Source organism: Neomonachus schauinslandi, chromosome X (genome assembly GCF_002201575.2).
Source record: "Neomonachus schauinslandi chromosome X, ASM220157v2, whole genome shotgun sequence".
NCBI lineage: Eukaryota > Metazoa > Chordata > Mammalia > Carnivora > Phocidae > Neomonachus > Neomonachus schauinslandi.
Window position 1 is genome coordinate 45,432,387 of NC_058419.1, and position 21,631 is coordinate 45,454,017.

The following is a 21,631-nucleotide window of genomic DNA, read 5'->3' on the forward strand; positions in this document are numbered from 1 at the left end:
CACTAAATTCATATCTTTCAATAGTTAACCTGAATGTAAATGGGCTAACTGCCCCAATCAAAATACACAGGGTATCATACTGGATAAAAAAACAAGACCCATCAATATGCTGCCTACAAGAGACTCATTTTAGACCCAAAGACACCCCCAGATTGAAAGTGAGGGGGTGGAAAACAATTTACCATGCTAATGGACATCAAAAGAAAGCTGGGGTGGCAATCTTCGTATCAGACAAATAGATTTTAAACCAAAGACTATAATAAGAGATGAGGAAGGACACTATATCCTACTTAAAGGGTCTATCCAACAAGAAGATCTAACAATTGTAAATATTACGCCCCTAACATGGGAGCAGCCAATTATATAAGCAAATTAATAACAAAATCAAAGAAACACATCGACAATAATACAATAATAGTAGGGGATCTTAACACCCCCCCTCACTGAAATGGACAGATCATCTAAGCAAAAGATCAACAAGGAAATAAAGGCTTAAATGACACACTGGACCAGATGAACTTCACAGATATATTCAGAACATTCCATCCCAAAGCAACAGAATACACATTCTTCTCTAGTGCCCATGGAACATCTTGCAGAATAGATCACATCCTGCGTCACAAATCAGGTCTCAACTGGTACCAAAAGATTGGGATCATTCCCTGCATATTTTAGGAAAACAATGCTTTGAAATTAGAACTCAATCACAAGAGGAAAGTTGGAAAGAACTCAAATACATGAAGGCTAAAGAGCATCCCCTAAAGAATGCATGAGTCAACCAGAAAGTTAAAAAGAAATAAAAACATTCATGAAAACAAATGAAAATGAAAACACAACTGTTCAAAATCTTTGGGATGCACCAAAGGCGGTCCTAAGAGGAAAGTATATAGCAATACAAGCCTTTCTCAAGAAACAAGAAAAGTCTCAAATACACAACCTAACCCTACACCTAAAGGAGCTGGAGAAAGAACAGCAAATAAAGCCTAAACCTAGCAGGAGAAGAGAAATAATAAAGCTCAGAGCAAAACTCAATGAAATAGAAACCAAAAGAACAGTAGAACAGATCAACGAAACTAGGAGCTGGTTCTTTGAAAGAATTAGTAAGATTGATAAAACCCTGGCTAGACTTATCAAAAAGAACAGAGGAATGACCCAAATAAATAAAATCATGAATGGAAGAGGAGAGATCACAGCCAACACCAAAGAAATACAATTATAAGAACATATTACGAGCAAATATAGGCCAGCAAATTAGATAATGTGGAAGAAATGGATGCATTCCTAAAATGTATAAACTACCAAAATTGAACCAGGAAGAAATAGAAAACCTGAACAGACCCATAACCAGTAAGGAAATTGAAGCAGTAATCAAAAATCTCCCAACAAACAAGAGCCCAGGGCCAGATGGCTTCCCAGGGGAATTCTTTTTTTTTTTTTTAAGGTTTTATTTCTTTATTTGAGACAGAGAGAATGAGAGAGAGAGAGCACATGAGAGGGGGGAGGGTCAGAGGCAGAAGCAGGCTCCCCGCCGAGCAGGGAGCCTGATGCGGGACTCGATCCAGAGACTCCAGGATCATGACCTGAGCCGAAGGCAGTCGCTTAACCAACTGAGCCACCCAGGCGCCCCTCCCAGGGGAATTCTACCAAACATTTAAAGAAGAATTAATACCTATTCTTCTGAAACTGTTCCAAAAAATAGAAAGGGAAGGAAAACTTCCAAACTCATTTTATGAGGCCAGCATTACCTTGATCCCCAAACCAGACAAAGACTCCATCAAAAAGGAGAATTACAGACCAATATCCCTGATGAACGTGGATGCAAAAATTCTCACCAAAATAAGAGCCAGTGGGATCCAACAGTACATTAAAAGGGTTATTCACCACGACCAAGTGGGATTTACTCCTGGGCTGCAAAGTTGGTTCAACATCCCCAAATCAATCAATGTGATACACTACATTAATAAAAGAAAGAACAAGAACCATATGATCCTCTCAGTGGATGCAGAAAAAGCATTTGACAAAGTACAGCATCCTTTCTTGATTAAAACTCTTCACAGTGTAGAGATAGAGGGTACAGACCTCAATATCATAAAAGCCATCTATGAAAAACCCACAGCGAATATCATTCTCCATGGGGAAAAACTGAGAGCTTTTCCCCTAAGGTCAGGAACACGGCAGGGATGTCCACTGTCACCACTGCTATTCAACATAGTACTAGAAGTCCTAGCCTCAGTAATCAGACAACAAAAGAAATAAAAGGAATTCAAATTGGCAAAGAAGAAGTCAAACTCTCACTCTTTGCAGATGATATGATACTTTATGTGGAAAACCCAAAAGACTCTACCCCAAAACTGCTAGAACTCATACAAGAATTCAGTAAAGTGGCAGGATATAAAAATCAATGCACAGGAATCAGTTGCATTTTTATACACCAACAACAAGACAGAAGAAAGAGAAATTAAGGAGTCAATCCCATTGACAATTTCACCCAAAACCATAAGATACCTAGGAATAAATCTAACCAAAGAGGCAAAGAATCTGTACTCAGAAAACTATAGAATACTCATGAAAGAAACTGAAGAAGACACAAAGAAATGGAAAAACGTTCCATGCTCATGGATTAGACGAACAAATATTGTGAAAATGTCTATGCTACCTAGAGCAGTCTACACATTTAATGCAATCCCTATTAAAACAGCATCAACAATTTTCAAAGAAGTGGAACAAATAATCCTAAAATAACTATGGAACCGGAAAAGACCTCGAATAGCCAGAGGGATGTTGAAAAAAAAAAAAAAAAAGCAAAGCTGGTGGCATCACAATTCCGGACTTCAGGCTCTATTACAAAGCTGTCATCATCAAGACAGTATGATACTGGCACAAAAACAAACACATAGATCAATGGAAAAGAATTGAGAGCCCAGAAATGGACCCTCAACTCTATGGTCAACTGATCTTCGACAAAGCCGGAAAGAATGTCCTATGGGAAAAGACAGTCTCTTCAACAGATGGTGTTGGGAAAATTGGACAGCCACATGCAGAAGAATGAAACTGGACCATTTCCTTACACCACACGCAATAATAGACTCCAAATGGATGAAAGACCTAAATGTGAGACAGGAATCCACCAAAATCCTTGAGAACACAGGCAGCAACCTCTTTGACCTTAGCCGCAGCAACTTTTTCCTAGAAACATCACCACCTCACACCAGTCAGAATGGCTAAAATTAACAAGTCAGGAAACGACAGATGTGGGTGAAGATGCGGAGAAAGGGGAACCCTCCTACACTGTTGGTGGGAATGCAAGCTGGTGCAGCCACTCTGGAAAACAGTATGGAGGTTCCTCAAAACGTTGAAAATAGAGCTACCCTACGACTCAGCAATTGCACTACTGGGTATTTACCACAAAGATACAGATGTAGTGATCCGAAGGGGCACATTCACCCCAATGTTTATAGCAGCAATGTCCACAATAGCCAAACTATGGAAAGAGCCTAGATGTCCATCAACAGATGAATGGATAAAGAAAATGAGGTGTGTGTGTATGTGTGTATACACACACACCATGGAATATTATGCTGCGATCAAAAAAAATGAAATCTTGCCGTTTGCAATGACGTGGATGGAACTAGAGGGTATTATACTAAGCGAAATAAGTCAATCAGAGAAAGACAATTATCATATGATCTCAGTGATATGAGGAATTTGAGAATCAAGACAGAGGATCATGGGGGAAGGGAGGGAAAAATGAAACAAGACGAAACCAGAGAGGGAGAAAAATCGTAAGAGACTCTTAATCTCGGGAAACAAACTGAGGTTTGCTGGAATGGAAGGGGGTGGGAGGGATGGGGTGGCTGAGTGATGGGCACTGGGGAGGGTATGTGCTATGGGAGTGCTGTGAATTGTGTAAGACTGTTGAATCACAGACCTGTACCCCTGAAACAAATAATACATTATATGTTAATTTAAAAAATTTTAAAAATTAAAAAAAAAAAGAAAGAAGGGAAAAGAAATGGGAAAACATAGTGGTAAAGCAGGGGCCACCAGTAGTAGGATCAAAGAGGAAGCTAAACTGCTGGCAAGGCCAGAGCAAAGTATGGATTAAAGCCAAGCACCGGGGGTGCCTGGGTGGCTCAGTCGTTAAGCGTCTGCCTTTGGCTCAGGTCATGATCCCAGGATCCAGGGATCGAGCTCCGCATCGGGCTCCCTGCTCAGCGGCAAGCATGCATCTCCCTCTCCCACTCCCCCTGCTTGTGTTCCCTCTCTCGCTGTGTCTCTCTCTCTGTCTAATAAATAAAATCTTTAAAAATAAGTAAATAAATAAAATAAAGCCAAGCACCTATGAGCCCAGGGCCGACTCAGCAGTGAAGCCTCCTCTGCAGGAGATAGGCACAACTCAGGGTAAGCATGGAAGGGACAGAACAAACTCAAAAAATCAAATGATTTGCACTGAGGGAATAAAAAAAAAAAATTAGAAAAATGGTGAAAAAGACCTTAAGATAATATTTCCTTAGAGAGATAAAAGAGTGACAAAGGATGAAATTATATCATTATATAAGAACAGAAGACTGACCAAGAAGTTGGTGATTGAACACAAGGAACTACTTTCACTACCTTCTGAAACTTCCTTAAAACGACATTAAAGGTAAACAAATCAACGCAATGGGATATTGCTTAGCAATGAAAAGGCAAGGACATGGATGGATCTTTAAAAAATGCTGAGTTACAAAAAGCCGGGCACGGAGGAATACAGGATGTATGATTCCATTTATATGAAATTGTAGGACAGGAAAAACTAACATAGAGAGACTGAGAGCAGATCAAGGTTTGCATGCAGCGGGAGGATGAAGAGGAGATTAACTGGGAACCTTTTGGGGTGTGGTATATGTTCCACATCTTGATAAGGTGGCGGTTAGACCTAATCTCTGATTATTACATATAAGGAGCTGGGATCAGGAGAAGTTGGGTGAATTGTCTAAGGTGATACAGCTTATTAATCAGCGAGAAGATACATCCGCTTATAAATGATCGATTGCTCCTATTGTGCTGCATAATGAGTCAGTAAGAGTAGTGCTTCCCACCGCTCCCCCGCCCCCAGCGCCTGACAAAACCCTGACCCAGGCACAAACATCCTTTTATGCAAGTAAAACATAAATATGAAAGCATAATTATTATGCATTCCAACCACCCATTTATAAATACGGTTGACATTCTCACATGTTCTTTGACCCTGACTTCTTTATGTTTACATTTGTACCTAAAAAAACACAAACATTTGTTAACATCTCTTTCTGAGGAACCATACGGTAACATATGACTTTTTTTCTTTTCAGAGTGTATCATGGGGTGCGAGGGATATTCTACCTTCCTTTTTGTAACCTACCACTCAAGCCTGAACCGTTTCTTGAATAATAATGGGTTTCTTTGCCCAAATTTTGGCAATGGGAACTCAAGCCCCCCACCTAATCCTTCCCCTATGCCTGTTTCAGTCTGTGATCTTTTAATTTTGGTTCCCTTAAACAGTATATCAGGTTATTTCCCACCCGGGCTGCTCTGTTTAACCATCGCCACTTTATAAAATATGTGAATAGCTGACACTGCCACCTGCCCTCGTTCACCCATCTGTTTTCCTTCTTGTAACAACAAATGCAATTAACACACATTCATCTCCTACTAAACCCCAGCCATTGTGCTAAGTTCCTGACCTAGTAATGACTAACTTATTTGTAGTGCTTGTTAGGTCACAGGTGTTTCTCCAGAGGCTTTGCCTGTATTGCCAGATACTAGCTCAATTCTCACAATTTTCTCATGAGGTAGGAACTATCACTCTCCTCAATTTAAGGGAAAAAATAAGGTGAGTCACCATGAAGTCAAAGTTACTTGCCCTGGACCACAGAATTTAGCACCAGGATTCAAACCCTGGTTGCTCTGACCTCAAATCTGATGCCCTTAACCAATGATGTGTGACTCTGTGTTAGGGCTGAAAGGAGCACTGGGACAGGACTCAAAGTCCAGTGGGCAATGATGGATGTGGTGTCTGGGACCAACATGACCCGAACTCTAGCCCTCTGTCCAAGAGACCCATTGTTGCACACTGTTCCCCATACCGTCTCTCCTTTCTCAGACTGTGTGGGAACTGTTTCTCTGCTGTTCAACTTGAAGATGAAGTAACAGAGACAGACAAGATATACGTGGAAAGAAAGGAAGGTTTCCAGTGGGGTGTGTATCGCCAGGATGCATCCAGTTCCTCAGAGGCTTTGTCTACTTGTGTTTCATTCTCTTCCCAATGATCACCCTCATCTTTCTGACCCATACGTCCATCCCTTGGCCTTTTTTACTCTGTATGTCAGGTACCCATGCCCCCTTCTTTCCCATCTATCCTTGACTCAAAGGACAATCATTTCTACCCCTCTTCTGTCAATATCAGCCACTCTCGGGTCCCATTGTCTTTCTGTGTCAAAGAGCCTGTAAAGAAGAATGAAATCATGCCGTTTGCGATGACATGGATGGAGCTAGAGAGTATAATGCTAAGCAAAATAAGTCAGTCAGAGGAAGACAAATACCATATGATTTCACTTATTTGTGGAATTTAGGAAACAAAAGCAATAAGCAAAGGAAACAGTGAGAGGGAGAGACAGACAGAGAGAGAGAGTGAGAGAAAGAGAGAGAAAGAAAGGAACAGACCCTTAACTATGAAGAACAACCTGATGGTTACCAGAGGGGAAGTGTGTAGGCGGGGGATGGGTGAAATAAGTAATGGGGATTAAGGAGTGCACTTGTGATGAGCACTGGGTGATGTATGGAACTGTTGAATTACTATATTGCACACCTGAAACTAATATAACACTGTATGTTAACTACACTGGAATTAAAATGAAAACTTTCAGAAAAGTACAAACTTCCAGTCATAAGAGAAATAAGTGTGAGGGATGTGATGTACAACACGATGACCATAGTTAATACCGCTTTATGGTATATTTGAAAGGTGTTAAGAGAGTAAATCCTAAGAGTCCTAATCGCAAGGAAAAATCTTTTCTTTTTCATTTACTTTACTTTTTGCATCTATATGAGATGATGGATGTTAACTAAAGTAATTGTGGTAATTATTTATGTAAGTAGAATCATTATACTGTATTCCTTAAACATACACAGTGCGATATATCAATTATACCTCAATAAAAATGGGGCAAAAAAGGGGGGGGGAAAAGAGCCTGTAATACACAGCCATATAATTATAGGTATATATTTTGTCAGAAAATATTTTGTATGATAAATTTTAAAAGTGAAATGTCTGGGTCAAAGCATAGGAATGACTTTTGAATGGTTAAGCATACTGTAGGAAAGTAGACTCTCCTGCACTGTTAGTGGAGAAGTACACTGGTGTAAATATCCTTAGGAAATTGTCTCTTAAAATATTTATGTGCTTCTTCTGGGAAGCTGTGGAGCAGAGACTCAAATCTTGGAACTGCCCTAAATCCCAAGCCATGCTCCACTGGGTAATTTGGCCTCTGCCGTTAGGAATACCTTGTATAGAGAATTCTAATACTTTAAATTTGAAAATCAATTCAAATATTAAAATGCCAAGATGTAAAAAAAATAAAATAAAATAAAGGGCATATTAAAAACAAGAAGCAAAAATTGGGTGTATATAGCATATATTGCATGAAATGAAAATGTACATTAGGGTCCAGTTTTGTGTGGCAATGTACTTTCCAACATGATTTGAAATACATGTATCTGTAATCTAGTTATACAAATGTAAAACAGATAATATTAGCACATGCCCATGCACACACACATGCTCATGCACACACTCTTGCTTTCCTCTGACACAAGTACGATACTGGCTGTCACAAAGCTGAGCACCCACAAACAAGCCTGTAGGTCCAGAACATTCTTCCTACACATACCAGACACCCAGGAAGCTATATCTGCTGGATTTAAGGAAGGCCTCTCCTCATTTCTGCCACCAGTTTGCAAAAGCCTCCCTTCCTCAGATCAGAAAAGCCGTAGTTTTAGCATTAATCAAGAGGGGTGTAATTAGCTCCATTTCTAACTGTACGCTAGTGAAAAATACTAATTTTGCAAAAGACAAATTCAACACATGCTAGTTTTACAAGCAGGTTATGAAACAGTTCTGCAGCCCAATTTTTTCTGGAATAAGTAGATGTGGGTACAAATGGTTGCGATGTATGGATTCTCAAAAGTGGCTTTGTTGATCCCAAATCTACATTGCCTACATTCATTTAACGAATACTAATTAGGCCCCATTATATGCCAGACACTGCCAGCTCAAAGCGACTCCTAATCTGCAAACACTGTGATCGAAACAGATTTCTTCATCTAGTTCAAGGCCGATATCTCTACTTGGTCCAAGGCACCTGGGTCCACCCAAGCAGGAGTCACTAACCCCAGCTCACAAAACATCATCCCTGGTCTGCTCACAGAAATCTGTCCTTGAGACCTGAAAGTCCACCATTAAAGGAGAATAAGCACACTAGCTAGAGGAACACTTAGGATGTGGAGGCGGACCAATAGGTGAGGACACAATTTCTATTCCTCCACTGACTTGGCTGAGAAATCCTGGGAAGTGTACCTAACGCCTGTGAGCCTGTTTTCGGACTTTAGTGAGGAGGTCAAAGAACTCTAGTGAGTCTGCCCAACACTGAGCTAATGTTGGTTGCTGCTGGGCAAGTGGTGTTTTACTTCTCACCCTGTTCTTTCCCTACCATAGCAGGGATGCCATTGCCATGTACTCAACGACATAGCAATGATGTAGGCAGAATTCCAAACCGACACAGGAAGTACCATGTGAACACACATGATGTCATAAAGGACACTCACGACCGTTTCTTAGCGTGAGGATCAGTTAATACTGTGGTAGAGACTGAGGGGGAACCCAGGCAGCCTGGGTGAGAGGCACCAGCTGATTTCCGACGCTCCTGTTGTTGCCTTTGATTTTGGCAGAACGGCGGTGAGACAGGGATCGTGCCGAGATGCAACCCTTCAGTAAGTGGATATGCGTGTGTGCGCACACATGTGTGTGCGTGGTCTCTCTGGCTTTTTAATCTCATGCCCACCCTCCTGTGAGATTCCCAAAACAAGGTTATGCTTGAGATCGCTCCTGTCTGAATCACCTTGATGAGGGAGGCCTCTGGCCCTGTTTAGGCACCCAACTCACCTGGTCGGTCTGGGGAATGCTGTGGCTGTTAGCTGGCTCACTTTTAACACTTCCCCCTTGACAACGTGATTTCTGAAGTAATGTCAGTTCTCAAAGATGACTCTGAAGCCCCCATACACCATACATTGACCACGGGCCGTTATTCCTCCTTTTAATACTCGGGTTTTTCTTTTAATATTCATCAAGCTAGATCATCTCCTGGACCATCAAACAAACCTCAGCGAATTTTAAATCACACAGAGCACGTTCTCTGACCATAATGGACCCATGTTAGAAATCAATAATAGAATGAAAAAAGAGGAATCCCTACACACTTGGAAATGCTAGTTGACATATCATCCCGGTTTGTCATTCAGATCCTTGTTATTTCGGGCTGGGCAAAAAGAAAGCTCACTCTGCATATTTCAAACTGAGTATTGTTGACAGCAAGGCTGGAGGGAGGGGGACAGCTTAGGAGGCTGTTACATCAGTCCCACCTGACATTAAAGCTTGAACTACACCAGCAAAGAAGTACAGCTTGCTGATTGTTAGTGGGATCAGTCTGGTGGCTGATTGTATTTGGGAAGCATGAGAGAGATTGCCTCCCTAGTACTGGTGTGGTTTTTAGACAGGCCTGAGAGAAGGTACAATTCAGATGTCTTCCCTGTGTATGGCTGGTTTCCAGTCTAATCCATGGATGCACACATCTCTGTTTTGTTTTGTTTTGTTTTAATAAATCTGCTTCATTCTTTAAAAGGTTCAATACAGTTTTCTCCTCCTCCTCCTCCCCCAAGATTCCTCCCCTGATAGTGCCATCTGTCAAATAAGGCTCTCCTATCTGGACAAGCAGAGGAGTTTCCTTTCCAGGGTTTGGGAGATTGGACCCTTAGGGCAGGTTGACACTTTGCTTGCCCTACTGTGGTGTTAGCCTAAGATGTGGTACACGGTAAGTGGACCACTGATGTGTCTTTAAACTTGTATTTTTGTCCCCCTTTTTGAGAATACAATGATGGTGGTAGCTCACCTCAAGGAAGAAAGAAATTTTGGCGTTCTTTCCGAGGTAATTCTGGCAAGAGGAACCGTCGTTATGAACGTGGTGGATATGAGCCTCAGCCTTCACACTTCCAGGAGGATGATGGAAATGTGCTGATGGGAGATGTCCAGGAGGACCCCCAAGTAAGACAGTAAGTGACCAGGCAGACTGGTTTGCATGCAGCAGCCCCTGGGACTAGGTGACTCTTTCACTCTCCCTGGTCTTCTTTTTGTTCTCTCACTGGAAAACTGAAGAATGCCGGAAGTGGAATAATGGTCAAGCAATCCTAATTGTTGTCCTGGTGACAGAGAGGTGAGGGTGTATAGAAGAAGACTTTCTTAACATTTATGGCGACCCTCCTCCTCTCCACTTCCCCTCCACAGCACTCCCTATAGCACCTGGCGCTACAAGAAGAGAGTGAAAAGGCAAAATGAGGGCCATATCCATATTACTGTGTGGAGAGATAGAAAAGCTCTGAGGAGAGAAATGGGGGAGAACACACAAGATGGAACCCCAGGGAGCTGGTTCAAGATCACCGTGAGTGTCTTGGCAGGGTCTGCATTAGATAGAATACCCTGGAACCTTATAAAAAGGAAGACCACATTAAACATCCTTATGTCAATTATTTGGAGGAGATCTTTCCAATGGAGATTCCATTGGAGGGTCTAGGAAATCCACGTTTGGCACAAAAAATAAGAAATAATGCCAGTGGTCCCTTCTTTCGAAGCCCTGTACAGCTCAGTAGAAGGTCAGACAAGATCACTGTTGGGTCTGTTTTCCCTCTTTAATTCTGTGTTGTCTCTCCTCACTCCCATCCCTTCTCTTCACCCTTAGATTCCCTATGGGAGAAAGTATGATAAGACATGGCTAATGAATTCAATCCAGAGCCATTGCAGTGTCCCCTTCACTCCAGTGGATGTAAGAGAGGATGGTGAAGCCAGATGAGTGGGCACAGGGAAGTGGGGGCGGGGGGAGCCCACTGAGTAGGAAGACTCTATCCTCCAAAATTATTGTTGCCTCCCCCTCCTGCAGTTTCACTACGTGAGAAACCAGGCTCGGTTCTTTGTCCAGGATGTTGGCACTGCCTCTACACTGAAGGATGTCAGCTACAAGATTTGTGACGAGGAGAACCGAAAGGTATGTGTTGAGGGCATTACTTCTACCTAGTCCCGGGGCAGGAGGACAGGGCAGGGGCTGGTCGTCTTCTTTGGAATGAAAGTTCTTGGTGCTGACCCCACGTCTCCTTCCTGCAGATATCTATCTTTGTCAATCCTTCTACTGCACCTTACTCTGTGCGGTATAAGTTGGAGCCAGAAGAAATGGAGCAGCTAAAGGTAATGCAGACTCAAGGTCCATTGTGTGCCCACACCCACACCCACTTCTTCTTCCTCCAGCCCCTGATTTCCCTATCCCCACCAGAGCCCCCCAGTGGCTTTCTCCATCTCCCTCTGCAGCTGACCATGAACAAACGCTATGACGTCTCCCAGCAAGCTCTTGACCTCCAGAGTCTCCGCTTTGACCCAGGTACCCTTGACAGCAGTAATTCTAGGGCAGGTGAAGGCACAGGGATCTGCCTGGGAGGGAGGCTGAGGGATGGTGATGTGGGGAGGGATTGGTGCTGGCCCTGGACCCCTCTCAGCCTTCTGATTGCCTCCTCTCGGCTTCCTGAAGACTTGGTGGGCCATGATATAGATATGATCCTGAATCGAAGAAACTGCATGGCTGCCACCTTGCAGATCATTGAAGAGAATTATCCCGAGGTGAGGCCTTAGGCCCAGCGCTGTTATTAATCGTAGGGGGTGGAACTCATGGGGTGGAGGACAGATTTGTCTCTGAGGCCCTAGATGGTAACTGTCACTCTAACTCTTCTTCACCAACAGCTGTTGTCCTTGAACTTGAGCAACAACAAACTGTACGGGCTGGATGGCCTGTCTGACATTATACAGATGGTCCCCACAGTCAAGATCCTGAACCTCTCCAAAAATGAGGTGAGAAGAGGGAGCCAGATCAAAGTTGGGGTTGACAGTGAGTGGTAGTGCTCATCAGAGTGATGACAGGAGGCAGGAGAAGGTACCTGTGTGGAAACGTGGGGGCTGGGGGTGCAGGGGCCTGTGTGTCTCTCTTTCCCTGGGACTCCTTTCCACTTTCTTCCCCATATTTCTCAGCTGAACTTGGTGTGGGAGTTAAACAAGATGAAAGGGCTGGATCTTGAAGAGCTTTGGCTAGAAGGGAACCCCTTGTGTGACACCTTTCCAGACCAGCCCACCTACATAAGGTCAGTGTGAACACCTCTCACACGTCCTGGGAACCTTTGGTCCCGGGAGCCTGAACTGTCCCTGAGAATGCATGTATGCAGGAAGCTGCAACCCTGGTCCTCCAGAATGGCCATAGGCCCCAGCTTCTCCTCTCTCCGTGTCCCTCACCTATAAGGAGTTTCCTTCCTCTGACTGTTCACCTGTTCTCCTGGTCTGGGGTCTGTTTCCACCTCTCTGCATTCAGAGTTCTTTAGCATGCCTTCCAAGAGTGTGCTCCAAGAAGCAGGGCTCCTCCTCCTCCCCAGGACCGGGAGTGACCAGCCTTGAGCCAGATGCTTGTGCCCTGGACTGAGAAGGGTCCTCCAGCCCAGGGCCTCATGCTGAGACAGGCTTTCCTACTCCCTGCCGAGATGGACATTCTCTCCCTTGTTCTGAGAGGGGACCTCCTGCCCTTGCTCCAAAAGGGTTGCCCTCTCTAATCTCAGGCGGCCATGGTGGCTTTCCTGCCCCGTGCTGAGGGCCAAGGTCCTGGGGGCCTGCCATCATGACAGCCATTCCTCTGACCCAATGCCAAGAGCAAGGCCCTCCTTGGGAGAAACCAGGGTTCCCTGAGTCAAGGGGCTAGAAATGGGTGACTGCCAGTGAGCAGAGGGCTTCCTGAGGCAGGAATGGAGTCAGATGGCAGAGATGCTTGAGAGGACAGAAGGACAAGCCTCTCAGAGGCACTGCCCCCTCCCCTCCCTCTGCACATCACATCATCCTGACTGGCCCTTCAGAGAAGCCTGGGTAGCCCAGCACAGGTATGATTGCTCAGGCAAGGAACCGACTGAGACAGGCACAGGTGCAAAGGGGCCATCAGGAGGGAAGGCAGTGATCATAAGAGGGGTCCACAGACCCTCAGCCCCATGCTGACCTGGGGCTTGACCCTCTACTCCCTCTGGGGAAGGTCTCCTGCCCCCGTGGCTGCCTCATTTCCCATGCCCGGCTCAGACTGAGTTCACACAGGTGACAAAGTTTCAACTAGCATGCAATGGGCCCCCAGCCCAACACCTGCATGTTTTCCATTCTTACCTTGGGTGCCAGGGCCAGTTAGGGCAGATGAAGGAAAGGACTGCAGCCGGGGAGCCATTTGCCCCTTCTTCTCTCTTCCTCCTGATCCCCACCACCATGGTAGAGCTTCTTTCCCTTCCTTTTGCTCTGCCTTCTTTCCTCCTTTGTCTCTGGTTCCCCTATGTCTCTCCCACCTCTCCCCTCCTACCTTCACTCCCTCTTCTGCCTTCATCCCCCTCCCTCTCCATCCCTGCCTCCTGGGCCTTGCCTCACTCACCTCCCTGCCCTAGCATCTTGGGCCATCCCTGGGGGGTATCATGGTCCTGCAGCATGCTGGACCCCTAGTGAGGTAGCAGAGTGCTGGGCTCCCACTCCATTCCCTCTTCTCTCTGGAGTCTTCAGTGGGGACTTGGAGGAAGGAAGGGAAGCAGGAAGGGGAAGGCAGCCCTGGAGCCTGGGTTCCAAATGTTGCTTCTTGTGCCACTGAAGAAGGGAGTCAGGGCAGTCCAGGGGGGAGCTACCCAGTGGAAAGGAGAGGGAGGGAAGGGAGGGAAAGGGTAGGAGGGAGGCTTCGCAACCCTGGCCTAACAGTCAACTTCTTTCTATTTTGGGTTTGGGACAGTGCCATCAAGGATTGTTTTCCTAAGTTGTTACACCTGGTAAGTGACTACATTCATCATTGTCTCTTACTAACATTGATCACCACCACACCTGCCCTCAAGCCCTTTGGGTCTTGCCTAGATTACAGGTTTGTGTCAGACCCTTATCCATTTTAGGAGACCAGGACTCCTGAAAAAGACATGAATATGTTTTCTGGAAAAATATCCACACACACACACACACACACACACACACACACACACAGACAAAAGTTGCATATAATAGTAAATACTTTCAGGATGTCATGATGAAGACACCCACTGTAATCTTGTCCATGTAATTTCCAGTGCCCTTTCATACTTAATCTCTGACCCTCACCCTCTCTTGGGCTCATCTTTTCCCCTGATCATCCAGGGCCACCTCCCTGGTCTCCACTGCTGACTTCTTCTTCCCTTCTCCAGGATGGCCAGGAGTTATCACCACCAGTTATCATTGATAATGACACACCCTGCTTGATAAAGCCCTGCAAGGTGAGGGAAAATTGATCAACAATATTTGGGCTATTACAAGGGAGGCTTTATCAGCCACATAATCTCAAATGTCTTTTGATTCCAGGAAAGTTACAAAGGATCTGATGCACTGAAGAGTCTAGTCCTGCAATTTCTGCAGCAGTAAGTACTCCTGGGAATCTGGGGAAGGGGTTGGCTAGGATGGGTGAGGCCACCCAAGCTCAGGACTGCTGACTGGGTCTGGAAATCTCATCTGAGGTCCAGACCACAGAGATAGACTGTCCTCATTACTCTCCCACAGATACTATTTGATCTACGATTCTGGAGACCGTCAGGGTCTCCTCGATGCCTACCATGATGAGGCCTGCTTCTCCCTGGCCATTCCCTTCAACGCCGAGGACCCAGCCCTGTGAGTAGCAAAGCTCAAACTCTGCTCCTCGGCCCTGTGGCTCCCCAGTGGATACAGGGAAGCTCCTGGAAATACCCACACTGGCCAGACCACCACCTTCTGTTCCTCTTTCTCTGCTAGAAGCAGCTTGTGCGAGTACTTCAAGGAAAGCAGGAATATGAAGAAGCCCAAGGAACCCTGTGCGTGTGTGATGAGGAAGATTGGGCAGGGAAAGGGGGTGTGCAGGGGTAATTATAGGGCCCAGGGTGTGGCAACTCCCGACCTGAGCTTGCATCTCCTCCCCGCATAGCCCTGTGTGTTCAGCCGCTGAAGCACACAAAGCGTGACATCGTGGGCTCCCTCTGTGTGCTGCCCAAAACACAGCATGACCTCAGCTCCTTCTTGGTGGACATGTGGTTCCAGACGGTGAGCACGTGCTTCCTCCCAAGGGCAGCTCCAGAAAGCCACGGGTGGGTAGGAAGTTTAGGTGACTTAGCACCTGGGCCATTCCCTTTCAGGAGAAGATGCTCTGCTTCTCTGTTAACGGGGTGTTCAAGGAAGGTGAGTGTGCATTGGGCCCCTCCCCAGATGCCCCACGGCTTCCTCCCCGCTGGCTGGGCTCCCTCTCAGAACTGTCCCAGCTTCCCTGATCCCTTTCCTTCTCTTCCTATTCCTGCTGTGTTCTCCTGCCTCCACTCTGTCCCCAAACCATCCTGGTCTGAACCGGGTCTATGCCTGTCTGCCCCACACAGCTTGGGCATTAGGGACACAGTCTGTTTCCCTAATGAGTTTCATGGCTGTCATCCCAGATCCTTATTCTGAGATCTACCTGGGGTGGTTACTTAACCTCTAAGTTTCCTCGTTTGCAAAATGGGGCTAATAACACCCACCTCTCGGGCAGCTGTGAAAAATTAATCAAATGAACTTGTGAAGTGGTTGTCCCACCACCTGTCACATAGTAGAGGCCCTGTCACTGGGAGCATTTTGTTCCTACTGTTGCCATCCCCATACCAGACACCCCGACTCCCAGTGAACAATTGTCCCCTTCAGCATGAGTATCAAGTCAGACCCTGACTGGGAACACTGTGTGGGCATGTGAAGCATGTGCAACTCTAATGGGGTATTGTTGTTTGTTGTTAAAGTGGAGGGAACGTCTCAGGGTTCTGTTCGTGCCTTCACCCGGACCTTCATCGTTACCCCTGCCGGCAGTTCCAGGTGAGTGCTACGCTGTAGGTGGGAATGCTCGTCCCAGCCTGAGCTCAGGGGTGTGGGAACGTGGTGGTGAAGACATCTTGGTTTTCTCAGTATTGTGGGAAGCCAACAGGTAGATCCAAGGAGCGGTCTGGTCTGGTGGTTAAGAACGTGGGCTCTGGAGTTAGAGCACTGGGTTCTCTTCTTGACCCCAGCACTCACTGGCTGTGTGTGATCTTGGTTAAGTCACATGACCTCTCTGTGACTCATTGTCTTCCTTGGAAAATGGGGATTAGACTGTCCATTCCCTTGAGCTATTGTAAGGGATAAATGTGGGTGTAAAATCATCCCTGGGTTGCAGGTTAAGTACACATCTAGTGAGGCTGGTAGACAGTCCCTGCAAAGGTGGGCTCTGTGGGAGGGGTGGAGGCACCAGCCAAGGAATCTGGGGGCAGGGGGGCAGGCACAGTAGAGGTATGGAAGGAATCTGGTTGCTGAGTGGCCGTGGGAGCAGGATCATTGTTGGGGATGTGGAGTTGTACATTCATCCACTTGTCTGAGGGCCCATTTTCCCTTCAGTCTATGCATCGTGAATGATGAGCTGTTTGTGAGAGATGCCACCCCCACTGAGACTCAGAGTGCATTCTCCAACCAAGAGCCTACACTGACCTCCAGCTCCATGCCCACCCGCTCCCAGGAGCAGCAGGAAATGGTGCATGCTTTCTCCACTCAGTCTGGGATGAAACTCGAGTGGTCTCAGAAGTGAGTGCTGGGTGTACATGGGAAGAAGGGTGAGTTGGGACAGCGACTTGGGTGGAGGAGCGTGAATCAAAGAAACTCACAGGAAATTTGGAAAAATAGCATTTTGGATAGTTTGCTTCCAAAAAAAAAGAGGAAAGAAAGTGGGCCCATGGAAAAGGTATCATACTATTATATATGTGAAGGGTTTAAAAAACAGTATAATGCTCGATGACATTGTCTTATATATAGAAAATCTGAAAGAACCCACCAAAAAGCTACTAGAACTAATAAACTCAGCAGGGTTACAGGATAAAAGACCAATATACAAAACTCATTTGCATTTCTATGTACTTGCAATGAGCAGTCCCAAAATGAAATTAAGACAACAAGCCCATTTACAATAGCATCAAAGTAGTAAAATATTTGGAAACAAATGTAACAAAAGAAGCACAAATCCTATACTCTGAAATCCATACTTAAAAAAATTAAATAAATGGAAAAAAATTAAAATAAAAATTAAATAAATGGAAAAAAATTAAATAAATGGAAAAAAAATTAAAATAAAAATTAAATAAATGGAAAAAAATTAAATAAATGGAAAGATATCCCATTTCCATGGGTTGGAATGTTGCTAAATGGCTTAATATTGTTAAGATGGCAGTAATACCTAGAGCAATCTACAGATTCGACACAATCCCTGTCAGAATCCTTCTCTGCAAAAATTGACAAGGTTATCCTAAACTTCATATGTAAGTGCACCAAAACTATCTCGAGAGAAAAGAACAAAGTTAGAGGACTCACACTCCCTAATCTCAAAACTTGCTACAAAGGTACAGTAATCAGGACTATGTGGTGCTGGCATATGGACAGTGCATGAATCAATGGAGTAGAATTGAGAGTCCACAAATAAACCCTCACATTTATGGTCAATTGATTGTCAGTGAGAGTGCTGAAAAGCAATCTGTTGGGAAAAGAAATAGTCTTTTCAGCAAGTGGTACGGGGACAACAGGATATCCACATGCAAAACAATGAATTTTGACCCCAGATTCACATCATGTACACACATAGACTATAAATGGATCAAAGATCTAAAGGTTAAGAGCGAAAACTATAAAAATCTTAGAAGAAAACATAGGTGTAAGTTTTCATTAATTAGGCAAGTGTTTCTTATATCTGACACCAAAAGCACAAGCAACCAAAGAAAAATAGATAAATTGGGCTTCAGCAAAATTAAAAGCTGTTGTGCACCAACGGACACTATCAAAAGAGTGAAAATCCCGCCAAAGGAATGGGAGAAAATATTTGCAAATCACATATCTGACAAGAATATATGAAGAACCCTTGCAGCTCAACAGCAAAAGGACAAAGAACCCAATTTTAAAAAGTGGAAGGGGGGTCTGAATAGACATTTCTCCAAAGAAGATATACAAGGGACCGAGGAGCACATTTAAAACTTCTCAGCACCATTAGTCATTAAGGAAATGCAGATTAAACCCACAATGAGTTACTACTTCACACCCACTGGGATGGCTTTAATCAATAAAATGAATGATAACAAGTGTTGGTGCAGATGTGGAGCAATTGGAGTTCTTATGTATTATTGATGAGAATATAAAATGGAACAGTGGTTGGGGAAAACATTTTGGCAGCTCCCCAAAATGTTAAACCTGGAGTTACCCTATGACCCAGTAATTCCACGCCCAAGTATCTAAGGAAAACATATGTTCACTCTAAAACTTGTACAGGAATGTTCATAGCAGCATTATTCATAATAGCCAAAAAGTGGAAACAACCCAAATGTCCTTTAGCTGATGAATGGATAAACAAATCTGGTACGTCCACATGGTAGAATATTATTCAGTCATAAAAAGAATACAGTTCTGATATATGCCATGCCATGGATGAACCTTGAAAACATGCTAAGTGAAAGAAGCAAGCCTCAAAAGGTCACATATTGTATGATTCCATTTATACGAAATGCCCAGCATAGGCAAATCCACAGGGACCAAATGCAGATTAGCGTTTTCCAGGGTCTGGGGAAAGGGGAGGAATAGGAAGTCATCTCTAATGTTTAAGGAGTTTTTTTTTTTTTTTTTAGGCGATAAAATTATATGGGAATTAGATAATGGTGATGGTTGTGCAATCTTGTGACTATACTAAGAAAACACTGAATTGCACACTTTAAAATGGTATGTGCATAAAAAACAATAAAATGGTATGTGCATTATATCTCAATAAAAACGATTAGAAACTTGTACTCTTAAATTTTCCATTTATTTTCTTGAACGTCTTTCTTTATCAATGTATATTAAGTTCTCTTGTTCTTTTGGAGAGCTTTATTTTCTGTTTTGAATTCTAGTGGGCATGAATGCCAGTGATAGGCATTTTCACTAGGTCTTTCTTCATCATTGCACATAGTGTTCATACCGGTACATGCATCCCAGCAAAAAAAGTGGCACAGATTTAGCATCGCATGGTCAGCATGTCTGTACTGTGGTACTAATGGAGATCACCTGTTCTCCCACTCCAGGTGCCTTCAGGACAACGAGTGGAACTATACCAGAGCTGGTCAGGTCTTCACTATGCTCAAGGTGAGGTCTAGGAGTCATTAAGCGGGCTACAGATGGGCATTTCTGGGCCTTCAGGAAGGCCAAGAAGGTGGGGGCTGGGTGGCCTGGGAATGAGACTCCGGATCTGGGTCTTCTGATGTCCCAACTCCTTCCCTCCAGAATGAGGGCAAGATCCCAGAGGAGGCCTTCAAGCAAATCACCTAAAAGAAGCCTTGGATGTCCACGTCATCATTGTTTCTCTTTTCTCCAACCTAAGGCCATGCCCATGACTGGGGATGGAGGCCTGGCTGACCAAGAAATCAAAATTACCTTGCAAGCCAGGTAACATAACCACCTGAAGGATCAGTTGTTCCACGTATTTTGCCCACACATGATTGCTGTTTATTTTCATAATAAAGAGTTATGTTGCACGTTGTGTGTTGTGTGTCCTGGATCGCTCTTCTCCTGCCCCAACCATGAGCCAGTGAGTCCAGGCCTAAAAGGCCCTGTCCTCTCCCCGACGTTATTCACCCTGGCAGTCCCCGGCAGGTACACAGGCTTGACTCCATAGGTAGTATGTCAATAAGTTCTGGTGAGAAGGTACACACACTGCTTCCAGGGATTGGCCTTTGGAAACAGTGTGACTCAGTCAGATGCTCTACCTGGAGGCCTGCAAAAGCAGGCATGTGACCTGGAACAGTACGGGCTTTGCAAGGGCTGCCTACCAGCTAGTGAGGGCTGTGGAAGGAAGGAAGATGAGGACTCACATATATTTACTTCTTATTCCTAATCATTTGAATGCATTCAAAGGCATACTGTCAACAGTTTTATGAGTTGCACACAAGTGAATGGGAGATGGGCCCTCCCACACCGCTCACCATGCTTGCATTTGTCTTCTCATCCAGCCACTGTACTGCCCCCTCCCCCTCTCTGAAGGTGCACTGTGGGAGGGATCTCACTTTAGCACCTGAGAGTGAGGGAGAGCCAGCCGGTTTGCCCAGTGCATTTCTCAGAGAGCTGACAAGGGTGCTCCGTGTCCATGTGCTTGAGGGGATTCAGACATTTAGTTTCACTTCCAGACAAACAACAATAGCACGGAATCTCACATTATGGTCGGTTCTGTGGGACCTTTCTCAATGATCAGCAATTGGCAGTTCCGAATCGCAGACAAGAGTTGAAAGGGACACTTGTGCAATTTATTTTCCACACTTCTGTAATGTTTGGACTTTAGACCACAAGCAGGCATAATTCTCTCTTTTTTAAAGATTTTATTTATTTATTCATGAGAGACAGAGAGAGAGAGAGGCAGAGGCAGAAGGAGAAGCAGGCTCCCCGCAGAGCAGGGAGCCCGACGCGAGACTCGATCCCGGGACCCTGGGATCATGACCTGAGCCGAAGGCAGACGCTTAACCGACTGAGCCACCCAGGCGTCCCTGACAGGCATAAATCTCGAAATTAAAATGGTAGCAGTACCAAGTTTCTCACTACCATCCTATATAAATGATGGCACTGGTGAGGTACCACCAGTTTACAAATTATGCCTCTATTGGCAGGTCTCACGTAAGTCATTTCCTACCACTTGCCACTTTTCAGTTCTTTATGTACATTTACACAAGGAATCCATACGGGGGTGTGTGAATTTCTTAGAAATATGAACTGAAGGAATAATTGCCATTACATAAGGAGTAATTCCATGCTATTCCATGTAGTGCCTCCGTGGTCAAAGACAAGTCTCAGCCTCCTCACCCAGAGAACTGAGTCTGCATTGTGAGGAATAGAGGCAGTCTCACATGTTAGCGAGCAGTTGCAGTGTCTGGCTCAGATTAGGCTCTCTGAGCTGAGTTCCCTCATGGGCAGGGACCACGGAACCCATTGCATGGCCCCTTACTGCCTCTCTCTACATCATTACATCTACATCATTAGGTTTCCACATCCTTGGCCTCCTTCCCTAGCTAGCTCAGATGCCATGGACTTCCAGTCACTCATTCTCCTGCCAATTCTGCCAATTCCCTTGGTCCCATGGTACAAAGGCATCAAGTTTATGGACACCTCCAACCAGATGCCCTTCTCACAAAGGCTGCTACTGGGGATGGGTGGTGGACCCCTCCCCGTATCCCATCAGGACCCAGGAACCTCTGTCGGGAAGGAACCCCA

At 44.9% G+C, this 21,631-nt stretch overlaps 1 protein-coding gene across 1 annotated transcript; it reads left to right on the plus strand.

Annotated features, from left to right (window-relative positions):
• Positions 1–10,171: 10,171 nt before the first annotated feature.
• LOC110587672 (nuclear RNA export factor 2-like) lies at positions 10,172–19,910 on the plus strand. Its single transcript, XM_021697914.1, has 20 exons — positions 10,172–10,344; positions 10,577–10,730; positions 11,028–11,111; positions 11,226–11,330; positions 11,447–11,527; positions 11,648–11,717; positions 11,865–11,953; positions 12,074–12,181; positions 12,359–12,468; positions 14,121–14,157; positions 14,560–14,628; positions 14,714–14,769; positions 14,909–15,016; positions 15,137–15,195; positions 15,306–15,421; positions 15,514–15,556; positions 16,138–16,210; positions 16,766–16,948; positions 19,459–19,519; positions 19,658–19,910. Exons 1-20 carry the CDS (start codon positions 10,310–10,312, stop codon positions 19,700–19,702), a joined length of 1,686 nt encoding a protein of 561 aa, XP_021553589.1. The 5' UTR covers positions 10,172–10,309; the 3' UTR covers positions 19,703–19,910.
• Positions 19,911–21,631: the final 1,721 nt, after the last annotated feature.